Here is a 19390-nt window from a genome sequence, read left to right on the forward strand (position 1 = left end):
TCTCCAGCTTTAGTAAATAAACCAAAATTCCTCAGGCTTGGTGGTTATTTGGAGTAACCAAAATACATAGCACCTGTGGTCAGTAGGGGGAGGAATAGTGCCCCATCATTTGTATTAGTGGGAGAAATAGTGTCCAATTGTTTAAATCAGTGAGAGGAACAGTGTCCCATCATTGGCGTTCGTGGAAGGAGTGGTGCTTTATCATTGGTGTCAGTGGGAAGAATAGTGCCCCATCATTGGTGCCAGTGGGAGGAATGGTGCCGTATCTTTGGTGCCAGTGGGAAGAATGGTGCCCCATCATTGGTGCCAGTGGGAGGAATGGTGCCGTATCATTGGTGCCAGTGGGAAGAATGGTGCCTCATCATTGGTGCCAGTGGGAAGAATAGTGCCCCATCATTGGTGCCAGTGGGAGGAATGGTGCCGTATCATTGGTGTCAGTGGGAGGAATGGTGCCTTGTAAGGCCTCTTTCACACGATACTCCTGTGTGAGCATCTCCTTTTGGCCTCTTGCACACAATACTCCTGTTTGAGCAACTACTTTTTCCAGACCTTTATTTTTGTATGTATTTGCAAGTATTTGCATGCATTGAGGCTTAAATTACTGACCAAAAATGCAGATTTTTCTATTTTGTTCTCACTGAAGAATGCACAGCGCTTGTTTATGCACCTATGTGCACAGGCACATTACAATTAATGGGCTGTATTTTAGCTCAGAAAAAAAAAAAAAGCTGTAATGAGCTTTTTCAAGCTGCAAGATGCTCAAACAGGAGTATCGTGTGCAAGAGGCCTTACAGTGACAAAAATAATGCCTCATATGGGTGGAAGGGACAATGCCCCAAGGCCAGATAAATGCAAACAAAGGGTAGCATCCAGGCTGCGGTTATTATTATTATTTTTTTTCAGAATTGTCGCTCTTTTTGTTGTTTATAGCGCAAAAAATAAAAATCACAGAGGCTATCAAATACCACCAAAAGAAAGCTCTATTTGGGGGAAAAACGGACATCAATTTTTTTTTTTGGGTACAACTTTGCACGAACTGCGCAACTGTCAGGTAAATGAATGCAGTGCCATACCACATAAAATGGCCTGGTCATTAAGGGGGTAAAACCTTCCGGTCCTTAGGTGGTTAATGGGATTAGAGTCTGGAGCGTCACAAATTGAGCGTCACAAGTCAGCTGTGCCTAGAGCAGCATGACACCTAAATAACAGTAATAACGCTAAATCTGTGTTTGCTGAAAATAATGTACTTCCTTTTTAAGAAATTAAAAATAAATGATGTAAGCACAAAATCATGTGCGGCTCAGGTTGTCCATGTGATCACACACCCAAGTACTAAACTGTATACAGCATTCAAATCTCTACTATATGTTCAGTAAATACACATCTCTAATCACCTTCTCTTTGGTTCTGAGTTCATCGAACATCTGATGAATCTCCAGTCTCCAGTCTTCCTGCAGGGAATGGAAGGATTCCAAGGGCATCTGAAACATGGCCGATTGCTCTATGGTGGTCAGCAGATCCAAAATGGTGGAGAAGGAGGGGCGGCTGTGAGGATCAGGGTTCCAACATGCTGTAACCAAAATCACAGACCTTAAAATTGTTTAATGTTATAACAAAGATCTGAATACTGGCAGGTACAGTATACAGTAATCCCCCGCTCCATCGCGGTTCAGTTTTTGCGGTCCCGGTAATTCGCGTTTTTTTTTGTAATGTTATTTTACTATATAAATCATTAAAAATGAAATATTTTTGTGTTTTCCATAGCTCTTGCTCTGTCTCTTAGTATCTTTTATGTGTTTAAATGAGTTTCTATTGTTTTAAAAGTGTGTTTAAAGACCTTAAAATGCTTTTACACGTACAGTGACAGTAAAATAAACATGCCTACAATGCATTTTAATAGGGGTTTTTCTATTTTGCGGAATTTCACTTTTCGCGGCTGGGTCCGGAACGTAACCCCCGCAATGGAGGGGGGCTTACTGTATTGCAAACTACAGTAACTGAATCAAATTGCCGATGAAATTCTACAACAAAGGCATACCATATTCGTGTAGCGATAAAAATATCCAACTGCGCTAACCAAGTGATGATTAAATTAAGTAAAATGGAACAAGCTGCTGACACCACACTCCTTGTATAAATATAGGAAAATAAATAACGTGCAGCGCTAAGCCATAAATTGACAAGGGGAAAATCTCATAAATAAATAGGTATGATATGAATCATCCAATTTAAACATATGAAATGTGATCATAAATAAAAAATTCTAAAAAGTTAGAAAATATATATAAGTGAAAAAAATGTAAGTCCAGTGATTAGCACATTAATGCATGTGAAACATAGTCCAAAGTGAAAACATGTCATCCACAAAAATCATGAGGTGATAGTGAACCAAGAAAATCCCCAGACCAACGTGATATAAATGTGCTCACCGGAACGTATTAACCTAAATTACAGTAAAGTAAATGGGTCATACAGGCTGAAACATATAGATGTCCCCCAACGTGGCTGGATCTCCGGATATCAAGGGTAGGAATTCACACAGCTTCTCCAAGGAGAGTAACAGGGACTCACGTTCCAGAAAACGCGATTTTCCTCCGCTTAGGTTTGGTCCCCCTTTTCACTTATATATATTTTCTAAGTTTTTTGAATTTTTATATATAATCACATTTCATATGTTTAAATTGGATGATTCATATCATACCTATTTATGAGATTTTCACCTTGTCAATTTATGGTTTAGCGCTGCAGTTATTTCTTTTCCTAAAGGCATACCATATACAGCATAAATTAAAAACATGTTACCCTGAACAGACGGTCATCTATAAAAGAAGAGTTAAGCCCCGTACACGCGATCAGATTATCGAAAGATCTGTCGTCCGTTTTTTGTGGCATGCTAGTCTGATGTGGAAAGTGAAGAGGTTATTTTCATACGAATTTTCCCGTACGACAGAATTCTACTTCAGAAGTGATGTCATGTGTTGGATTGCTTTGTATGTGTTCTTTCGTCTCTGAGCATGCCTAGTCTTGCTCTTAAGATTTTTTTCCGTCGAAATCTGTACTAATGAGACGAAAATCGGACGTTGTATTACGGACAACAAAAATTTTATAGCCTGCACATCAGGATTTTGTCAGCCGAAAATTAGGAGTCGGCTGTCGAAAGCACCATACTAACAATCCGAAAATCGGCAGATCGGTCGTCAGACGAAATTTCCCTTAAGATTTTCTTATCGTGTGTACGGGCCTTTAGTTTGTGGCTTGTGTGCCCTACTTCCCTTTCAATCCAGTCGTATAGCCTCCATCAGTGTCTTTGGCATTCAAAGTATCTGAGAGTGTTGGAATTCTGTTTACCCTCTACAATTCAATCCCCCCAACACCCCTGCTGATGGACAAAAGCACCCAACACTCTCAGAAGAGCCAAATGCCAAAAAGACTTTCTGTGGCCACCAGATAGAGGAAAATACACCTATTACACATAATGCAGCGAGCTAATGGTTTTAAAAAACTTTAAAGACCAGACATACAGGTTTATTTACTAAAGCTGGAGGGTGCAAATTCAGGCTCACTTCTGCATAGAAACCTATCAGCTTCCAGGTTTATTGCCAAAGCTTAATTGAACAACCTGAGCTTAGAAGCTGTGGGCTACCATACAAAGCTGCACCAGATTCTGAGTGCACCATCTTTAGTAAATCTACCCCATAGTCTCTTTAAAGTGACTCTGTCTCTAAAATTAAAAAAATTTAAAAGGTGCACCTATTGAATACTTACCGGTCCTGCTGCTTGTGCTACTGTTCTTTACTCCTTAGAACAGTTAAGCTTGCCAAAGACTCTGCAGTATATTGGCGCTTTTCCACTGCATGGAACCGAATGGTTCGGCTCGCTTTTGTGCTTTTCCACGGCATGGTACCACATGGTACGGTGTTGGAACGGTTCAGTATGGTACGGCGGCGCTTTTCCACTACATGGAACTGAACGGTACGGCTTGCTTAAACAGTACCACCTCAGTTGTGGTTCCAAGAGGGCCATACCGGTACCATATCCCACAATCCTTTGCATGCAGCCTTGACTGTTTGTCACTACTAGCCACTGAATGGTCAGAGAATCATTGTTATCCCACCCACTTTACTTAAGTGGAAAAGCAAACCGTACCGAACTGTTCCAACACCGTACCATGCGGTATCATGCAGTGGAAAACCAAACAGAGCCAAGCAGGGCCGAGTGGAGCAGAGCCAGTACTTGCAGTGGAAAAGTGCCATAAAACACACTTCTGGGCATGTTAGATGCCGTTTCCCCCATTGCATTCTGTGGTCCCTTCCTCCAACCCCTATCACACTGTATGGCTGAGGTACAGGCATCTGACACTTCTAGCAGTGTTGAATACTGAATATGCTGATGGAGACTACAGCACAAGAACGGAGCAAAGGTAGGACACATAGATAGCAGCCATAGGTGAGTATCCTATGTCTTCTCTTCTAACGTAGATTCCTTGCTTTGACTGTAGAACTGCTATCATTAGCTGATAAGATGTGGCAGAATCGGGCAGTGCCATCAATGTTCAAAAGAAAATTGTTCTGTTGTAAAATTGTAAATCCCAATTTGATAATCCTAAATCGACCCACAGCAACAAAATAAATGTTTTACCAAATCAAATTAAGAGGTGATTTCCAATTAGCTGCTGTGGGTTTCTTCAGTTTGTTCTTTGCCCTAAAGTAAACCTATGTGCTAATAAGAAGAACCTAAGGTTGAACTCCAGACAAAATATACTCTTGCAGTGGGGCCTCCAGCACAGTAGGGGTTAAATGTGCATTTAGTCGAAGGATACATGGAAAAATAGAATTTTTTTAAGAACTTACCGTAAAATTATTTTTTCTGAGTCCTCTGACAGTCGCTGCCCATCCATATTAGGCTTCACTATTGGGTAATGGCGCCCTCTGCAGGAGTAAGCTAGGCAGTTAGAAATGTTAATAAAATACTTTTCTATACTTAGATAATACCTCTAGGGGGCTGTCCCCAGCCATTATCCTGATCCAGGTACCACTGGTCCTCAGTTTGTAGCAAGCAGTACCGGAAGGCAATAACCCCCAGATCCAAAAAAACAGAGGGGCGGCGACTGTCAGAGGACTCAGAGAAAATAATTTTACAGTAAATTCTTACAAAAATTATATTTTCTCTTGCGTCCTCCGACAGTCGCCGCCCATCCATATTAGCCTTCACTATTGGGATGTCCCAAAGCAGTGCAGGTGTGAGGGGTGGGAAGACGCAACCAACTGAAAAGGTAATGAAAAAACACCCCAAGGAAGAGACAGAAAAAAATATGTCTCTGCAAACAACCGCCGTACTCAAAACTTTGCGGCCAAAGGAAGCATCAGAGGATGCCAATACATCAATTCTGTAGAATTTTATGAAAGAATGCACAGACGAACAGGTCGCCGCTTTGCACTCCTGAGCCACAGAAGTCTGATGGCGAAAAACCCAAGAGGCGCTGACGGCTATAGAAGAAAAGGCCTTTACAGGAAAAAAGGAGGAACCTGACCCTCAACGGAATAGGCCCAAACAATCGTCTGTCTGATCCACCTAGAAAAGGTTGCCGCGGACGCGGCCGAGCCCTTCAGGAAGAACAAACATGGAATCAGACTGCCGAACAGATTCCGTGGCAGACAGGTAAACCCTGACCGCCCGGACCACATCCAAGGAAATAGTCCCTGACTAACTAGTGATAGTGAGAGAAATAAAAACCTATTTTAGAAGAAAAATACATATTTTTAGAAAAAAAACCAAAGAAAAACCGAGACGCTAGGTCCTGGCCAGGAGAGCTAGCCTACTCCTACGCTAGGCAGCATAAAACTAAGGACCAGTGGTAACTGGATCAGGATAATGGCTGGGGACGGCACCCTAGAGGTGTTTCTAAGTATAGAAGAGTTTTTTATTAACATTTCTAACTGCCTAGCTTACTCCTGCAGAGGACGCCATTACCCATTAGTGAAGGCTAATATGGATGGGCGGCGACTGTCAGAGGACGCAAGAGAAAGCTGTATTTCTTATCCAATCCCTAGGCTCAGCAGGCTCTAGCGCTTTTCAGTTTTGCCTGAAGCTCCGGTCCCTGGGCAGTCTCTTTTGGCGCTTTTCCACTGCATGGAACCGAACAGTTCGGCTCGCTTTTGTGCTTTTCCACTGCTGGTACCGCATGGTACGGTGTAGGAACGGTTTGGTACGGTACGGTACGGCGGCGCTTTTCCACTGCATGGAACCGAACGGTACGGCTCTCAAAAACAGTACCACCTCGATTGTGGTTCCAAGACGTACCATACCCGGTACCATATACCACAATCCTTTGCATGCAGTCACTACTAGCCACTGATTGGTCAGAGAATCGTTGTTATCCCACTCACTTAACTTTAGTACTACTTTAGTGGAAAAGCAAACCATACCGTACCATACCGTACCGAACTGTTCCAACAACGTACCATGCGGTACCAGCAGTGGAAAAGCAAACTGGGCCAAGCAGGGCCGAGTAGAGCCGAGCTGGTACTTGCAGTGGAAAAGTGCCTTTGGTGTCATTACCTACAGTGCAGGGCTATTAACCCTACATTGTATGTGAAGGAGGTGAGTTGTTAACACCAGCTGAGAGCGACTTAGAGAGGACGCTGCAAGGGACCAGTTGTATGGATGGCAGGAACTTCTAGTCTTATTTATACCCCTCTAGACTAAAAGAGCATTTGGTCTGGGGGGGGGGGGGGGTCCATTTTATTTATTATTTTTTAGTAGCAGTGCTAGCAAAAATTGAGCAGTATAACTTGTTAGAATGTAGAATCTATTTCAGGCTGTATCCATCCAATGCCACCTGGAGGACCAAGAAAACATATTCACTTCCATGTATTGTAGATCATTCACAAACTAATCCCCATCCATTGTTATAATTCTCAGACTTTATCACATAGGGCTGAGAGGGGAATGCTGACACTTCCCAAACCAGACATACAGTATATATCAGCGGTCCAACCCTGATGTAGGTGACCACCCCCATGTACAAATACTCCATCACAGTCTAATAGAGCTGCTTCCATTACTCAAAATGTCTAGGGGGCATGTGTATGCATATATCATAATGATAATATTATAAAATATCATTTTTGGTTTTCAAATTTATATTTATATATTTTTTATTTAAGAGAAAAAGACAGTCCAGAAAAATGGCAATGACATTAGATAACAGATATGTAAAGTACAATGCTTGTGTGGGTTTAACGCGGACTAAGGACAATTTACTGTAGAGAGTTTACGACTGTCATTTCTCTAAAGTTTATTTATTCTTTAGAAGTCATATAACACATAGGGGTAAAGGTAAAAGGAAAATGATTAAGAAAAATGTTGAAATACAGAAAAAGTGAAGGAAAAAGAAACAGGGAGGAGTTGGTGTTTATGGGCATTGAGATAATATAGGGAGGGGGTGGAGGAGGGGAAAAGGATGGGTTGTCTAGATAGCCCATCCTCTTTCTGCATACAAGACTAGTCCTACGATTTAGATAGGAGTAGAGGGCCCACAGTGAACCCCTACGAAGATGTTAAAGATATTTGATCTTTATAGACAAACCATGGTGTCCAAATTTGCCAATTTTTCTCATCTTGATCTTTCAGGACCATTGTGAGGTTTTACATCTGTTGGATCTCTGTGATCCTTGCTAGCCATTGTGTTACAGAGGGAAGCGAGTTTTGTTTCCACATTGCTGGGATGCATTTAGATACCGGAGGGAACATCCAATGGAGGACCTTAGGGGTCCTATACCATCTGGCTAGGAGTTTTTTTAACTACCCTCTTCATATTTACAAGCTATGGAGGATTTATGCGCAAAGACCATACAGTCCTTTTTGAGCTTGGGAGAAATTAGTCCGCAGGTCACCTTTCAGTCTTGTCAGTCAAGAAGAAATCAAAAAGTAACAAGGGGTGTCTTATGGAAGTCCTGTCGAGAGCAAGTTGCTCTAAGAAAGTGGGGACACAAAAAGTCTTATAAGCCTCCAGGAGGTCACAGAGATAGATAGTCAACTGACTCTACATAAAGAATCCAAATGAGATATGAATGCAAGTTAGTGGGCAGTTGTACAAAGATAAATGGATTGGATGAAAGAGCACCTTCTGTAGGAGAGTATTAAATTGAAGATCTGATCAGCTATGCCCAAGTTCTCCTGATCCTAGGGCAGGTAACACAGGGCTAGGTGATGGTGATAGGGACCGAGTCCGAACCTCAGTGTGAAGTGTTTGGAAAGTAGCTGCTATGTATGGATGTTCATTAATTGATGTGGTATCTGGTTGGTTGGGAAGCCACGGAAGTCCAGCTAGTGGAGGTTTGATCAGAGCCTGATCAAAACTGACCTATAGTTTGTAATAGGCTTGAGTGCATCTATCAAACAGTCTATTCAGGTGAGTTGCCTCGTGATATTTGGTCAGATCAGTGAAGCCCTTTACCCTACTTCTCTTTGGTAGAGTCAAGATAGATCGATTTGTGCAGATTTCCCACCCAGACAATTATTAGAAACCTAGTTCTCAAGTCTTTTGGAAATCCTGTTGGAAGTTTTTATTGGAAGGGCCTGAAAATATAATAAACCTGGTAACATATTCATTTTCATGATGATTTTGTAGTTGAACCAGATAAATACTCCTCTGTCCCACCTTTGTAGGTCCTGTTTGATCGATTCAGCTAGTAAACTGAAATTCAGTTCCAAACATATATTTAGCTTATGACAAAAGAGTCTCAGGGCAATATGGGTTAGCGCAGAAACAGGCTTAGGTTGACAAAACGAAAAGCTTACCCTAAGCAAGTGAACAGAAACATGGGATGAGACACTGCTCTGACTCATTAACCTCTAACTAGTTTCAGCTTGAGCTATTGAGCTTTTTACAACAGTTGGCATGGAGGAACTAAACAACATGTGAAACCTCCTGCTTACTAAAATGAAAAAAAGAATTCTAAAAATTAACATGCTATATTTCACTTTTATCTGACTAAAAATAAAAAAGTCCTGAACGAAATAAGCAAACAGAATGTTTCAATGAACATGACTGGATTAAATGGAAGTTGTTTATATTTGCCTACAGTTCTCTTGTAAATGTTTGTGATATAATCAAAGGTGATAAAATCTGATTACCTTCCAGGATTTGAACAAATGGGTCCGGACAAGTTGATGGAATTGGTAGTGTCAGTTTGTTCATTGCAACCCCATAGGCAACAGCTAGAGCATCAATTTCCCGATATGGAACTTCCCCGGTCAGCAGTTCCCAGAGGAGAACGCCAAAACTGAAAATCAAAAAGAAAATACTAAGTATTCTGACCTGTCACACGACAGACAGCAAATTTCACAGTCTCCAGAGAAGCTATATTTGACATTGTTTGCAATGATGAGGACTAATGTGCAACATGAATAGTTGGCTCCATTTTCTGTCCTGCATCCCTGCTATATCATATGGTTAAACTTGCGTGCAACATGACTAGTTGGCTCCATATTTTGTCCTGCATCCTTGCTATACCATATGGTTAAACTTTCATAGATACCTGACCATAACACCTGAGCTTGGTGCACATCCCATTCCAAAATTATTCAAAGCCACAGCCTCTCTTTCAGCTATAATATAAATCATTTTTCTGAGAGGGCTTTCCACAAGATTTTGGGTCTGTGGGAATTTGTGCTTATTTAGCCAAAAGAGCATTTGTGATGTCAGATACTGGTGTTAGTTGAAAAGACTTGCCTCGCCATCTACATTCCAATTCATCTCCCCAAATGTTTTTGATAGGGTTACGTTCAGCGCTCTATGAAGGCAGCTCCAGTTTGTCCACACCAAATTCATCAAACCATGTCTTTACGAAGCAGACTTTGTGCACATGGGCACAGTCATACTGGAACAGAAAATAGCCTTCCCCAATTTGTTACAATAAGGTTAGAAGAGCACAACTGTCTAAAATGAATTTCTTTGTATGCTCTAGCATTATCAGTAGCACCTGAACTCAATAATTTGAAGGGATGTCCAGATATCTTTAGCTAGGTGCATTGGTCCATAAACGTAAAGCCATATAGCATATAAACCAAAAAATCTTGATGAACAACAAAATTACTCCACTTACTCCTCCAAAAGGAGAAAAAAACCTATTCTTGGGTTGGAATTGTGAAAATGTTAATGTATTCTGTTTCAAAAAAGCAATGCTATTTTTCAAGGTAAATGCAATTTTTGACTGATACAAGGTTTTATGTGAAAGCTTGAAAAACATCCAAGTGAAGGACAAACTTTGACTGCTTTGTATATCTGATATTCAATAAACCTCTACACAGCATTAAGAAGGGATTGTTGGATACTTCTTTCCATGACCTCAAAGCAAACTATTTAGCCATTGTTACATTTTAAAAAGGGAGCTTCTGCCCAACGACAGGTGTTTTTACCTTGACCATACAGAAAAGCCTATTATGTGTGCTAATCTGACCCTGGGTGTACTTGGTTACTCCATGCTCAGCTTTCGCAACTTCATAAATACACCTTGTCCACCCACTGCCAACTTAACTCCAGGGTCAAGGTTGTATTCCAAGGTAGAGAGATCAAGTCCTTGGTAAAAAAGTGAAACAAGGTCAAAGGGGCACACCGAAAAAATATATATATCCTTGTAGTGCCTGCTGATATGCAGGACTTGTATTTGGTTTAAAATGGCTGATGGTTCTGCTTTAGGGCATAAGAAGGAGTTACTGGCGCAGCCTGTATGACCGGTGACTTGTAGATAAGGGGAATGCTGTAATATCTACCTACCTTGCTGATCCATGAATATATACACTACCATTCCCAGAAAAATTAAAGATCAGTGATAATTTGTTTTAATTTCGATTTACTGTATAGGTTGTTAAACTGTAGGCAAAGTATGCTTTATGTGCTTTATATGACACAGCGTTGGATCTCAGCTATCCTGCACTCTTCCACAGATGAATGAACCTCGGAGAAGTATCTCCTTGGTACATTCAGTCAAGTTGTTTAGGGCCAAGGACAAACTAACTGGCAACTCATTTACAAAAACGTCCTACCAGAGACGCAGCATTCTCATGATCATTTACTCATTTCTGTGATAGTACGGAGAATGTGTGTCTGGTCTTCTACTGTAGAAATATTGCTGAAGTCCAGTTCCAGCCAAAACTTTTTTTTTTTGGTTTACGATTGACTTTGGAAGAGTAAATACTCCTACCAAGTTTTTACTGCTGACCAAGGTCCTTTTGGGAGGATTTCATCTAATTTCTTGTCTTTGAGACAGTCTGTGATAACGCAAGAGAAAAGAGTATACATCGCCTGTACACCATGGATCCATAATAAAAAGTCCAAGCATTTATTTAAAATCAAACAAAACTCACAAAGTAAAGATTTTTTTTTACGTTAGAGGGAACATCTAGAAATGTTAACGTGTTTTCTAAAAAACAAACAGGTTCATGCTTACTGGTGCTTACTAGTTGTGTGCCTTGGAATTGCACAGAGCGGCCCTGAACCTCCTCTTCTCAATTCGCCCGCCAGCGCTCCTGGCTCCTCCCCCTGCCAAGTGACCCCATAAAAATTGATACAGACACCCACTTCCTCAGGGGGTCTCGATGGCCGACGATAGAGGAATTGATGTCGGCTAGTGGCCCCTATATGTTGGGGTTCTGGCACGCTGCTCAGATACACCACTACCTTCACTCTTTGCCGGACCCTTCGTCTTTTTCCAGAGACCTTACCCCATTTGAGGATTATTGCGTGGGAGCTGGAAACCTGCCGGGCACACTGTCCAAGTCCTACAGTTTACTGATTACTCCGGGGGAGGACTATGTCCTGCCCGGGTTGGGTAAGTGGGAAAGAGACCTTCAGCTGCATCTCACACCGGCGCAGCGGATGAAAATATACACCCTGGCCTTGAAGACTCCAACCTGCGCGAAATTGCAGGAGTTGAACTACAAAATCCTCACCCGATGGTATAGGGTTCCTTCTCTTTTAAGCAAGTTCTTCCCCGGTACGACGGACCGATGCTGGAGGTGTCAGGGTGACGTATGTACGATACTCCATGTCTTCTGGTCCTGTCCTCGGATACGACCCTTCTGGCGTGACGTCCGGGCCCTTTTGGGGGAATTATCGGACCAGGAAATCCCGGATACCCCGGAGTTCTTTTTGCTCCAGGTTTCCTCAGTACCTGTCTCACGATGTAAAAAGTCAATTGTCCCTCACGTTTTGAGCGCTGCGAGGGCTTGCATCCCAGTGCTCTGGAAGACAACTAGAGTACCGTCTATTGGGGACTGTATGCGCAGGATGGAAGACATTAACAGAATGGAGAACCTCACCCTCACGAGGCAGCATCGCAAGGAACGATACGATAGGATTTGGGGTTACTGGAATGTCTTTGTATTATCCGATAAGGGCAAGTCTCTGATGTGTGGCTGATTACTACACCGGGTGTGCCCGTGGGTCTGTCCATGCCGGGATCTGCCCCATCTGGTTCTTTCCCCCCCCCCCCTCCTGTCCCATCCTTTCCGTCATCCCTTCTTGTTGTTCTTGTTTGTCGCCCTGTCTAGGGCTCTGCTTTCAATTCCCTTTTCTCTTTCTGTGAAAAAATTTGGGAGCAACGGTCGGGAAAAATCTTTCCCTCCTATACGTTCCAGCTCCTCTACCTGTTTACATGGGGCCTGGTTATCCGTGACTTTGGGCAGAGGTGTTCGCACTTTACCCGACTCTAGGGCTGGATTCTTGGCCTAGGCCAGGTCCGTCTTTTTTGTTCAATGTGATGTTATGGTTTAAAGTTTCTATATTATGTTGATCCTGCTTTGGATACGTGTGCATAATGTTTTACAGATTGTCTCTCAGCTGTTGTTCCTTTTCTAAAATAAAATATTTGGAAAAAAAAAAAAATTGATACAGACAACGGGACTCGGCCCTGCCCCCCCAAACCATTGTCATTGGCTTTGATTGACAGGAGTAGCAGCCGTTGGCTTCCGCTGCCTCAACAAAGCCACCAAGACTAAGAAGAGAGGGGAGAGAAGAGCTGCAGACGTGCACAGTGCTCGATCGAATGAGGGCTCGGGTAAGAATAATGGGGGGGGGGAGGGGGGATACTAATGTCTAAAGAATTTTTTCACCTTAACTGCTTGCCGACTGTATACTGTATATATACGGTGGCAAAGGGGATTCCCTGCACCGTACATAGTCTGATCTTGCACTTCCAAATCTGGGGAGCATGCCACCGGTGGCCCACACCCTCTGTGATTAGACACAGCGGGAGCGGTCTGGCAGGTACGGCGGACTCTATGTCCGCCAGCACCGGCCGATGCTTCGGCACACAGGCAGAACAGCTGTCTTCCTATGTAAACAAGGCAGATCGCCGTTCTGTCACTACAGAAGACATGGATCCTGTGTCTCTGCTAAGCAGGGGCACTGATCCATGACTTTCCCTAGTACAAGCAACTCCCGAACAGTAGTAAAGCACAGGTCAGGCACTCATTGAACCCTTTGATCGCCCCGGATGTTAACACCTTCGCAGTCAGTGTCATTAGTACAGTGATCGTGCATATTTTTTAGCACTGATCACTGTATTAGTGTCACTGGTCCCCAAAAAGTGTCAGAAGTGTCAGTTAGGGTCCTGAATGTCCACCACAAAATCGCAGTCCCGCTATAGGTCACTGACTGCCGCTTCTACTAGTAAAAAATAAAAATAAATAAAAAGATCCCATAGTTTGTAGACGCTATAACTTTTGCGCAAACCGATAGATATACGCTTACTGGGATTTTTATTTACCAAAAATATGTAGCAGAATACATATTGACCTAAACTGATGAAGAAATTAGATTTTTTAAATTTTTTGGATATGTCTTATACCAGAAAGTAAAAAAATATTGTTTTTTTTTTCCAAAATTGTTGATCTTGTTGTGTTTATCGCGCAAGAAATAAAATCCGCAGAGGTGATCAAATACCACCAAAAGAAAGTTCTATTTGTGGGTAAAAAAGGACCTAAATTTTGCTTAGGTACAATGTTGCATGATTGCCCAATTGCCAGTTAAAGTAACGCAGTGCTGTATCGCAAAAAATGGCCTGTCATGAAGGGGGGTAAACCTTCCAGAGGTAAAGTGGTTAATGCAAGGAATGAATTAGGGTAAAAAATGTTTAGGTTTTATAACCACTTTAACAGTGCCTAAAACAGCAATACATTTCTTGGTATGTGAGTATGCCTAGGCACTGCTGCCTCTAACTATTGGTCTCAGGAGATTTGAAGTGAGATTTGGGGAGGTCACTACTGTGCTGCTCACTGTTCTTGCTGGAGACTCTGACATGGATCAAAGCCCTGCCTCTACCAACATGGCTGATTCCACATAGAGACTCAGTACAGAACAAGGCATGACAAGCCAGTTATGGGGAAAGGTTAGATGCCGGGAGACCACAGGCAATACTGGTGACCAGTCATTTGTCCTGTGCCTGCTTTTTTTTTTAAGGGGGGCGGCACAGCTTACAAAGTTCAGTAATCCTTTAAAGCAATCACATCAAACTAAATGAAGGAGTAATATTTCAAAGCTTGAGGTCCTACATGACCTTAAAACATTGTATCTGCACTTATTGTAATATGATCACTTTAAATAAAAATTGGACTATGAAGGATCCATGATGTGCTAGCGACATACATTTAGGTCCTTGCTGATACTACAGTCATGGCCAAAAGCTTTGAGAATGACACAAATATTAATTTTCACAAAGTCTGCTGCTTGTGTTTTTAGATCTTTTTGTCAGATGTTACTATGGTATACTGAAGTATAATTGCAAGCATTTTAAGTGCCGGTTCACATTACCGCGACGCTACTTGCAGGGGCGACCTCCGAGATCGCAGTGCGAGCAGCGCGCCGCGACCTCGGAGCAGCCGCCATGGACTTCATAACATTGAAGTCTATGGCGGTCGCCTCCTGGTCGCCCCAAAGAAGCTCCGGACCCTTTTTCTAGGTCGGAGCGACTTGTGTCGCTCCTATTAGAACGGGTCCGCAGCTTCCCTATGGGAGGCGACCTGCGGCGACCTGTGAGGCGACCAGGTCGCCTCACAGGTCGCCCCAGTGTGAACCGGCACTTAGTGTGAATGTATATATAAAGTGTAAAAGGCTTTTATTGACAATTGCATTAAGTGTATGCAAAGAGTCAATATTTGCAGCGTTGACCCTTCTTTTTCCAGACCTCTGAAAATAGCCCTGGCTTGGTGTCAATCAACTTCTGGGCCACATCCTGACTGATGGCAGCCCATTCTTGCATAATCAATGCTCGGAGTTTGTCAGAACTTGTGCGGGGCTTTTTTTGTTCACCTGCCACTTAAGGATTGGGGAGTTTCCTGGCCATGGACTCAAAATTTCAATGTTTTGTTCCCAAAGCAACTTAGTTATCACTTCTGGCAAGGTGCTCCATCATGCTGGAAAAGGCATTGTTCCTCACCAAACTGTTCTTGGATGGTTGGGAGAAGTTGCTCTCGGAGGATGTTTTTGTACCATTCTTTATTAATGGCTGTGTTCTTAGGCAAATTTTTGAGTGACTCCCTTGGCTGAAAAGCATCCCCACACATGAATGGTCTCAGGATGCTTTACTGTTGTCATGACACAGGATTGATGGTAGTGCCTTTTCTTCTATGCACAAGATTTTTTTCCAGATGTTCCAAACAATCGGAAAGGGGATTAATCAGAGAAAATGACTTTACCCCAGGCCCCAGCACACCAATCCCTGTACCTTTTGCAGAATATCACTCTGTCCTTGATGTTTTTTCCAGGAGAGAATTGGCTTTTTTGCTGCCCTTCTTGCCACCAGGCCATCCTCCAAAAGTCTATCCCCTCACTGTGCATGCAGATGCACTCACACCTGCCTGCTGCCATCTTTTAGCAAATCGGTGGTGCCCCGATCCGGCAGCTGTATCAACTGTAGGAGACTGACCTGGTACTTGCTGGACTTTCTTGGGCACCCTGAAGCCTTCTTAACAAATACAGTGGACATTAAGTTAATTTTAATGGCAAAGAAGGACTTTGTAATTAATTTCAATTATTCTGATCACTCTTCATAACATTCTGGAGTATATGCAAATTGCCTTCATAAAAACTGAGGCAGCAGACTTTGTTAAAATTTATATTTGTGTCATTCCCAAAACATTTGGCCACGGCTGTAGTCAACCTGCTGGCACTTGGTTAAGCACCATCTTACTTCATGCCTTGCATAGGAATATGTGTGGTGGGAATATTTAGAAAGAGTCTTTAAAAGAAGAGAAGAAATGAATAGAGCAGTAGTCACTGGGACAGAAATAACCTGACAGAGGTTGGTACCCTTTTTTATGGAAAAAAATGTTTTGTCGCAGGGGGTGAAGACAAATCAATCCAATGGTGTCACAGACCTTAGCGGAGACCTGAAAATGGTTCAATTGCTACCCCTCCCTGCCCAAAATTGTTTAAATAGTTTATGTTGGAGTTAGGCATCTAGAGCCGGTTCACACTACCGCGACCAGAAAGTCACCCCATGAAGGAGCGACTTTTTAGCGTGACTTTGAAGAGACTTAAATGATAGGCGACTTTGTCTGTGGGGAATGCCTGGGTAATCTTTTTCTTCTTCCTGGAAAGTCTGATCACAGTCGCTTGAAAATAGATAAGGATCCGACTTAGAGGCGACTCCCACTGAAGTCTATGTGCACAAGTCGGATAGAGGTCGCCTTGAAGTAGTACAGGAACCTTTTCTGAAGTCAGAATGACTTCAGTAGTGCATATTAAGACGGCTCTCATTCATTTACATTGAATTTGTAATGACAAGAGACTTGGGGCGACTTGAGGTCGCACAAGTCGCGTCCCAAGTCGGAGTAGTGTGAACCGGGTCTTAATACTGTTGGGGTACAATAGATTCTTATTCAGTAAAGCACTGCCAAGAGCAATGGGTTCAGTGGATTAACCCATAACAACCGATAACCTGTCAGTTTCCAGAAGACTAATTGAAAAAAGAATGTGGATTAATTACTATGGGTTTTCTGCACCTCATACAATGGGCTACATCTTTACTGTGGTCTCTGATGCTTTAATATTGAGACATGAGAAATGGCAAGAACAAAGCATACAGTTAACAGAGACATTATGGTAAACTTTAATTAAGTTCAGAGTATATTGATAACAATGTTAAGCCCCATTACCTCCACACATCGCTACTCTTGGAAAAGAGAGAGAGACGAATCACTTCTGGGGCCATCCAAGCGTAGGTACCTGCAGCACTCATCTTCGTGGTCTTCTGCCATTCCCTGGCCAGACCAAAGTCTGTGATCTTCAAGGTTTTATTAAATAAGTCATTGTTCTCGATCTTCTCAAGTATTAGGACTGCAATAGGGAGAGAAAATAAGAGCATTTAAAAGATTAACTTTAATTTCTTGTCCTGATGACACCAAGAGCATTGTTCTGAGCTAAGCATCATGCAAATGTTTTGACAAGGAACAGGATGATAGAAGAACAGAACGGAGTGCACAGAGGGAGGAAACAAAAAAGGGCACTAATAAAATAAATAAATAAATAAATAAATAAATAAATACTTACCTTAGATCAGCCTTTCTTAACCAGGATTATTTTGAAGCTAGAACCCATGGGTTCCTCCATAGGTTGCTAGGGATTCTTTGATCAAATGAGCAATTTCTGCCTCTCAGATGAGTAAACACTGACACCAATGATCACTTGAGTTATCTTTAAGGGGCATTCTACTCTCTGACCACAAATGCAATGATTTGTGAAATATAATCAGCACAAACAACCACTCAAATATGTGTCCAAATTATTAACATTACTGTCATTACCTAAATAACCAAGGTAAGAACTGCTGCTAAAAGTGTGTCCATTAAACTTCCAAAACAAAAATATAAAATAGAAGTGCAGCGCAATCACAAATTTAAATAAAAATAAGAAATAAACATAGTCCCATAGCTAGAATAGCTAGTGTAGTACAAATAGTATAACAAAAAAAATATACAGAATATGGCACCACCTGATCGTGAATTTGTTTAGTATCTTGGGGTCAGCAGCCGTCAATTTTGGTAAGTACCAAAATAATGTGAAAGTGTTTATATTTGAGGCGCTGTTTAGTTAGAAAACTGAAATAATACAGTGAAATTGAGAAAAAATACACACATACAGTGATGAATAAATAAAATTAGATGATAATTAAGATGTCCATATCAAACAAATTCTTTGATTCACCAACAGTGATAAGTGTTCAATATCTTCCTATAAAATTGCTTGTATATAGTGCTCTTCCACCCATGTACAAACAGGCCACTCACCAGAAGGCTAAGGGCCTCCAAAACCCAGCTCACTTAAATTGGAGCCTTTCACTCTTGGGATCACCTTGAAAGCCTCCGATGGTGAAAACCAGACCTATGGTATTGCCCCCCTGGGCTATGATAAGGAAGTTGTATGCTCGTTTTTCCAGCAGGAATTGAGAGATGCCAGAAATTCCCCAAAAATATAAAATAGACGAATAATTGCGCAATATCGTCTTTATTGTGTGAAATTAAAAAATATAAATAGATGTTGCACTTACATATGTCGGTGCCTAACAGCGGCACTGCTTGATACAGCTCAAGTTTAGCTTGGAACGCCGCTTAGTGCCGGCGTGCGTTCCAACTGTGTTCCACCGGGTAAGATAGGACGTAACCGGAGGTGCCGCTGTAACTAGTTACAGCGGCACTTCTGGTTACGTCACATCCAACCCAGTGGAATTCAGTTGGAACGCACGCCGGCATTGAGCGGCGTTCCAAGCTAAACTTGAGCTGTATCAAGCAGTGCTGCTGTTAGGCACCGACATATGTAAGTGCAACATCTATTTATATTTTTTATTTTCACACAATAAAGACGATGATGTACGGTTGTTCGTCTATTTTATATTTTTGTGGAATTCCTGGCATCACTAAATTTCTGCTGGAAAAAAATGGATTTTTGTAAGATCTTACCGTAAAATCCTTTTCTCTTAAGCTCATTGACAGACGTAGTCTTCTTGATTCTCAAGAGCTGGGTTATGTTGTCTCCGCAGGAGTAGGACTAGGCAGAAAGCCAAAACGTTCTGGCTCCACCTTAGGGGCAGTCCCTGAGGGTATATCCTCCCTCTCTCTGCTACAGGGAATCAGTTCTGTTCTAAAGCAGTAACAGAGAATTTAACCCAACCCAACTCAATGATAGAGGGGCGGGTACTACGTCTGTCAATGAGCTTAAGAGAAAAGGATTTTACGGTAAGATCTTACAAAAATCCATTTTTCTCTATCGCTCATTGACAGACGTAGTCTTCTTGATTCTCAAGAGCTGGGACATCCAGAAGCAGTGCCACAAATGAGGGGTGGGATTGACAAAAATCAAATCCAATATAGAAGGCCCAACCGGTGCCAA

The 19390-nt window shown here is 42.1% G+C and overlaps 1 protein-coding gene across 3 annotated transcripts in view; it reads right to left on the reverse strand.

Annotated features, from left to right (window-relative positions):
• MAP3K10 (mitogen-activated protein kinase kinase kinase 10) overlaps nucleotides 1–19390 on the reverse strand; it is a 145376-nt gene that overhangs the window by 60792 nt on the left and 65194 nt on the right. For all 3 annotated transcript variants that reach the window (XM_082263621.1, XM_082263620.1, XM_082263622.1), the window contains 3 exons: nucleotides 17161–17341; nucleotides 9139–9287; nucleotides 1395–1570 (listed from right to left, as the gene is read on the reverse strand). In XM_082263621.1, coding sequence (XP_082119747.1) covers nucleotides 1395–1570; nucleotides 9139–9287; nucleotides 17161–17341 — 506 coding nt within the window. The remainder of the gene's footprint in view (nucleotides 1–1394; nucleotides 1571–9138; nucleotides 9288–17160; nucleotides 17342–19390) is intronic.

This window comes from Pelophylax lessonae, assembly GCF_965119305.1.
Source record: "Pelophylax lessonae genome assembly, chromosome: 7".
Taxonomy (NCBI): domain Eukaryota; kingdom Metazoa; phylum Chordata; class Amphibia; order Anura; family Ranidae; genus Pelophylax; species Pelophylax lessonae.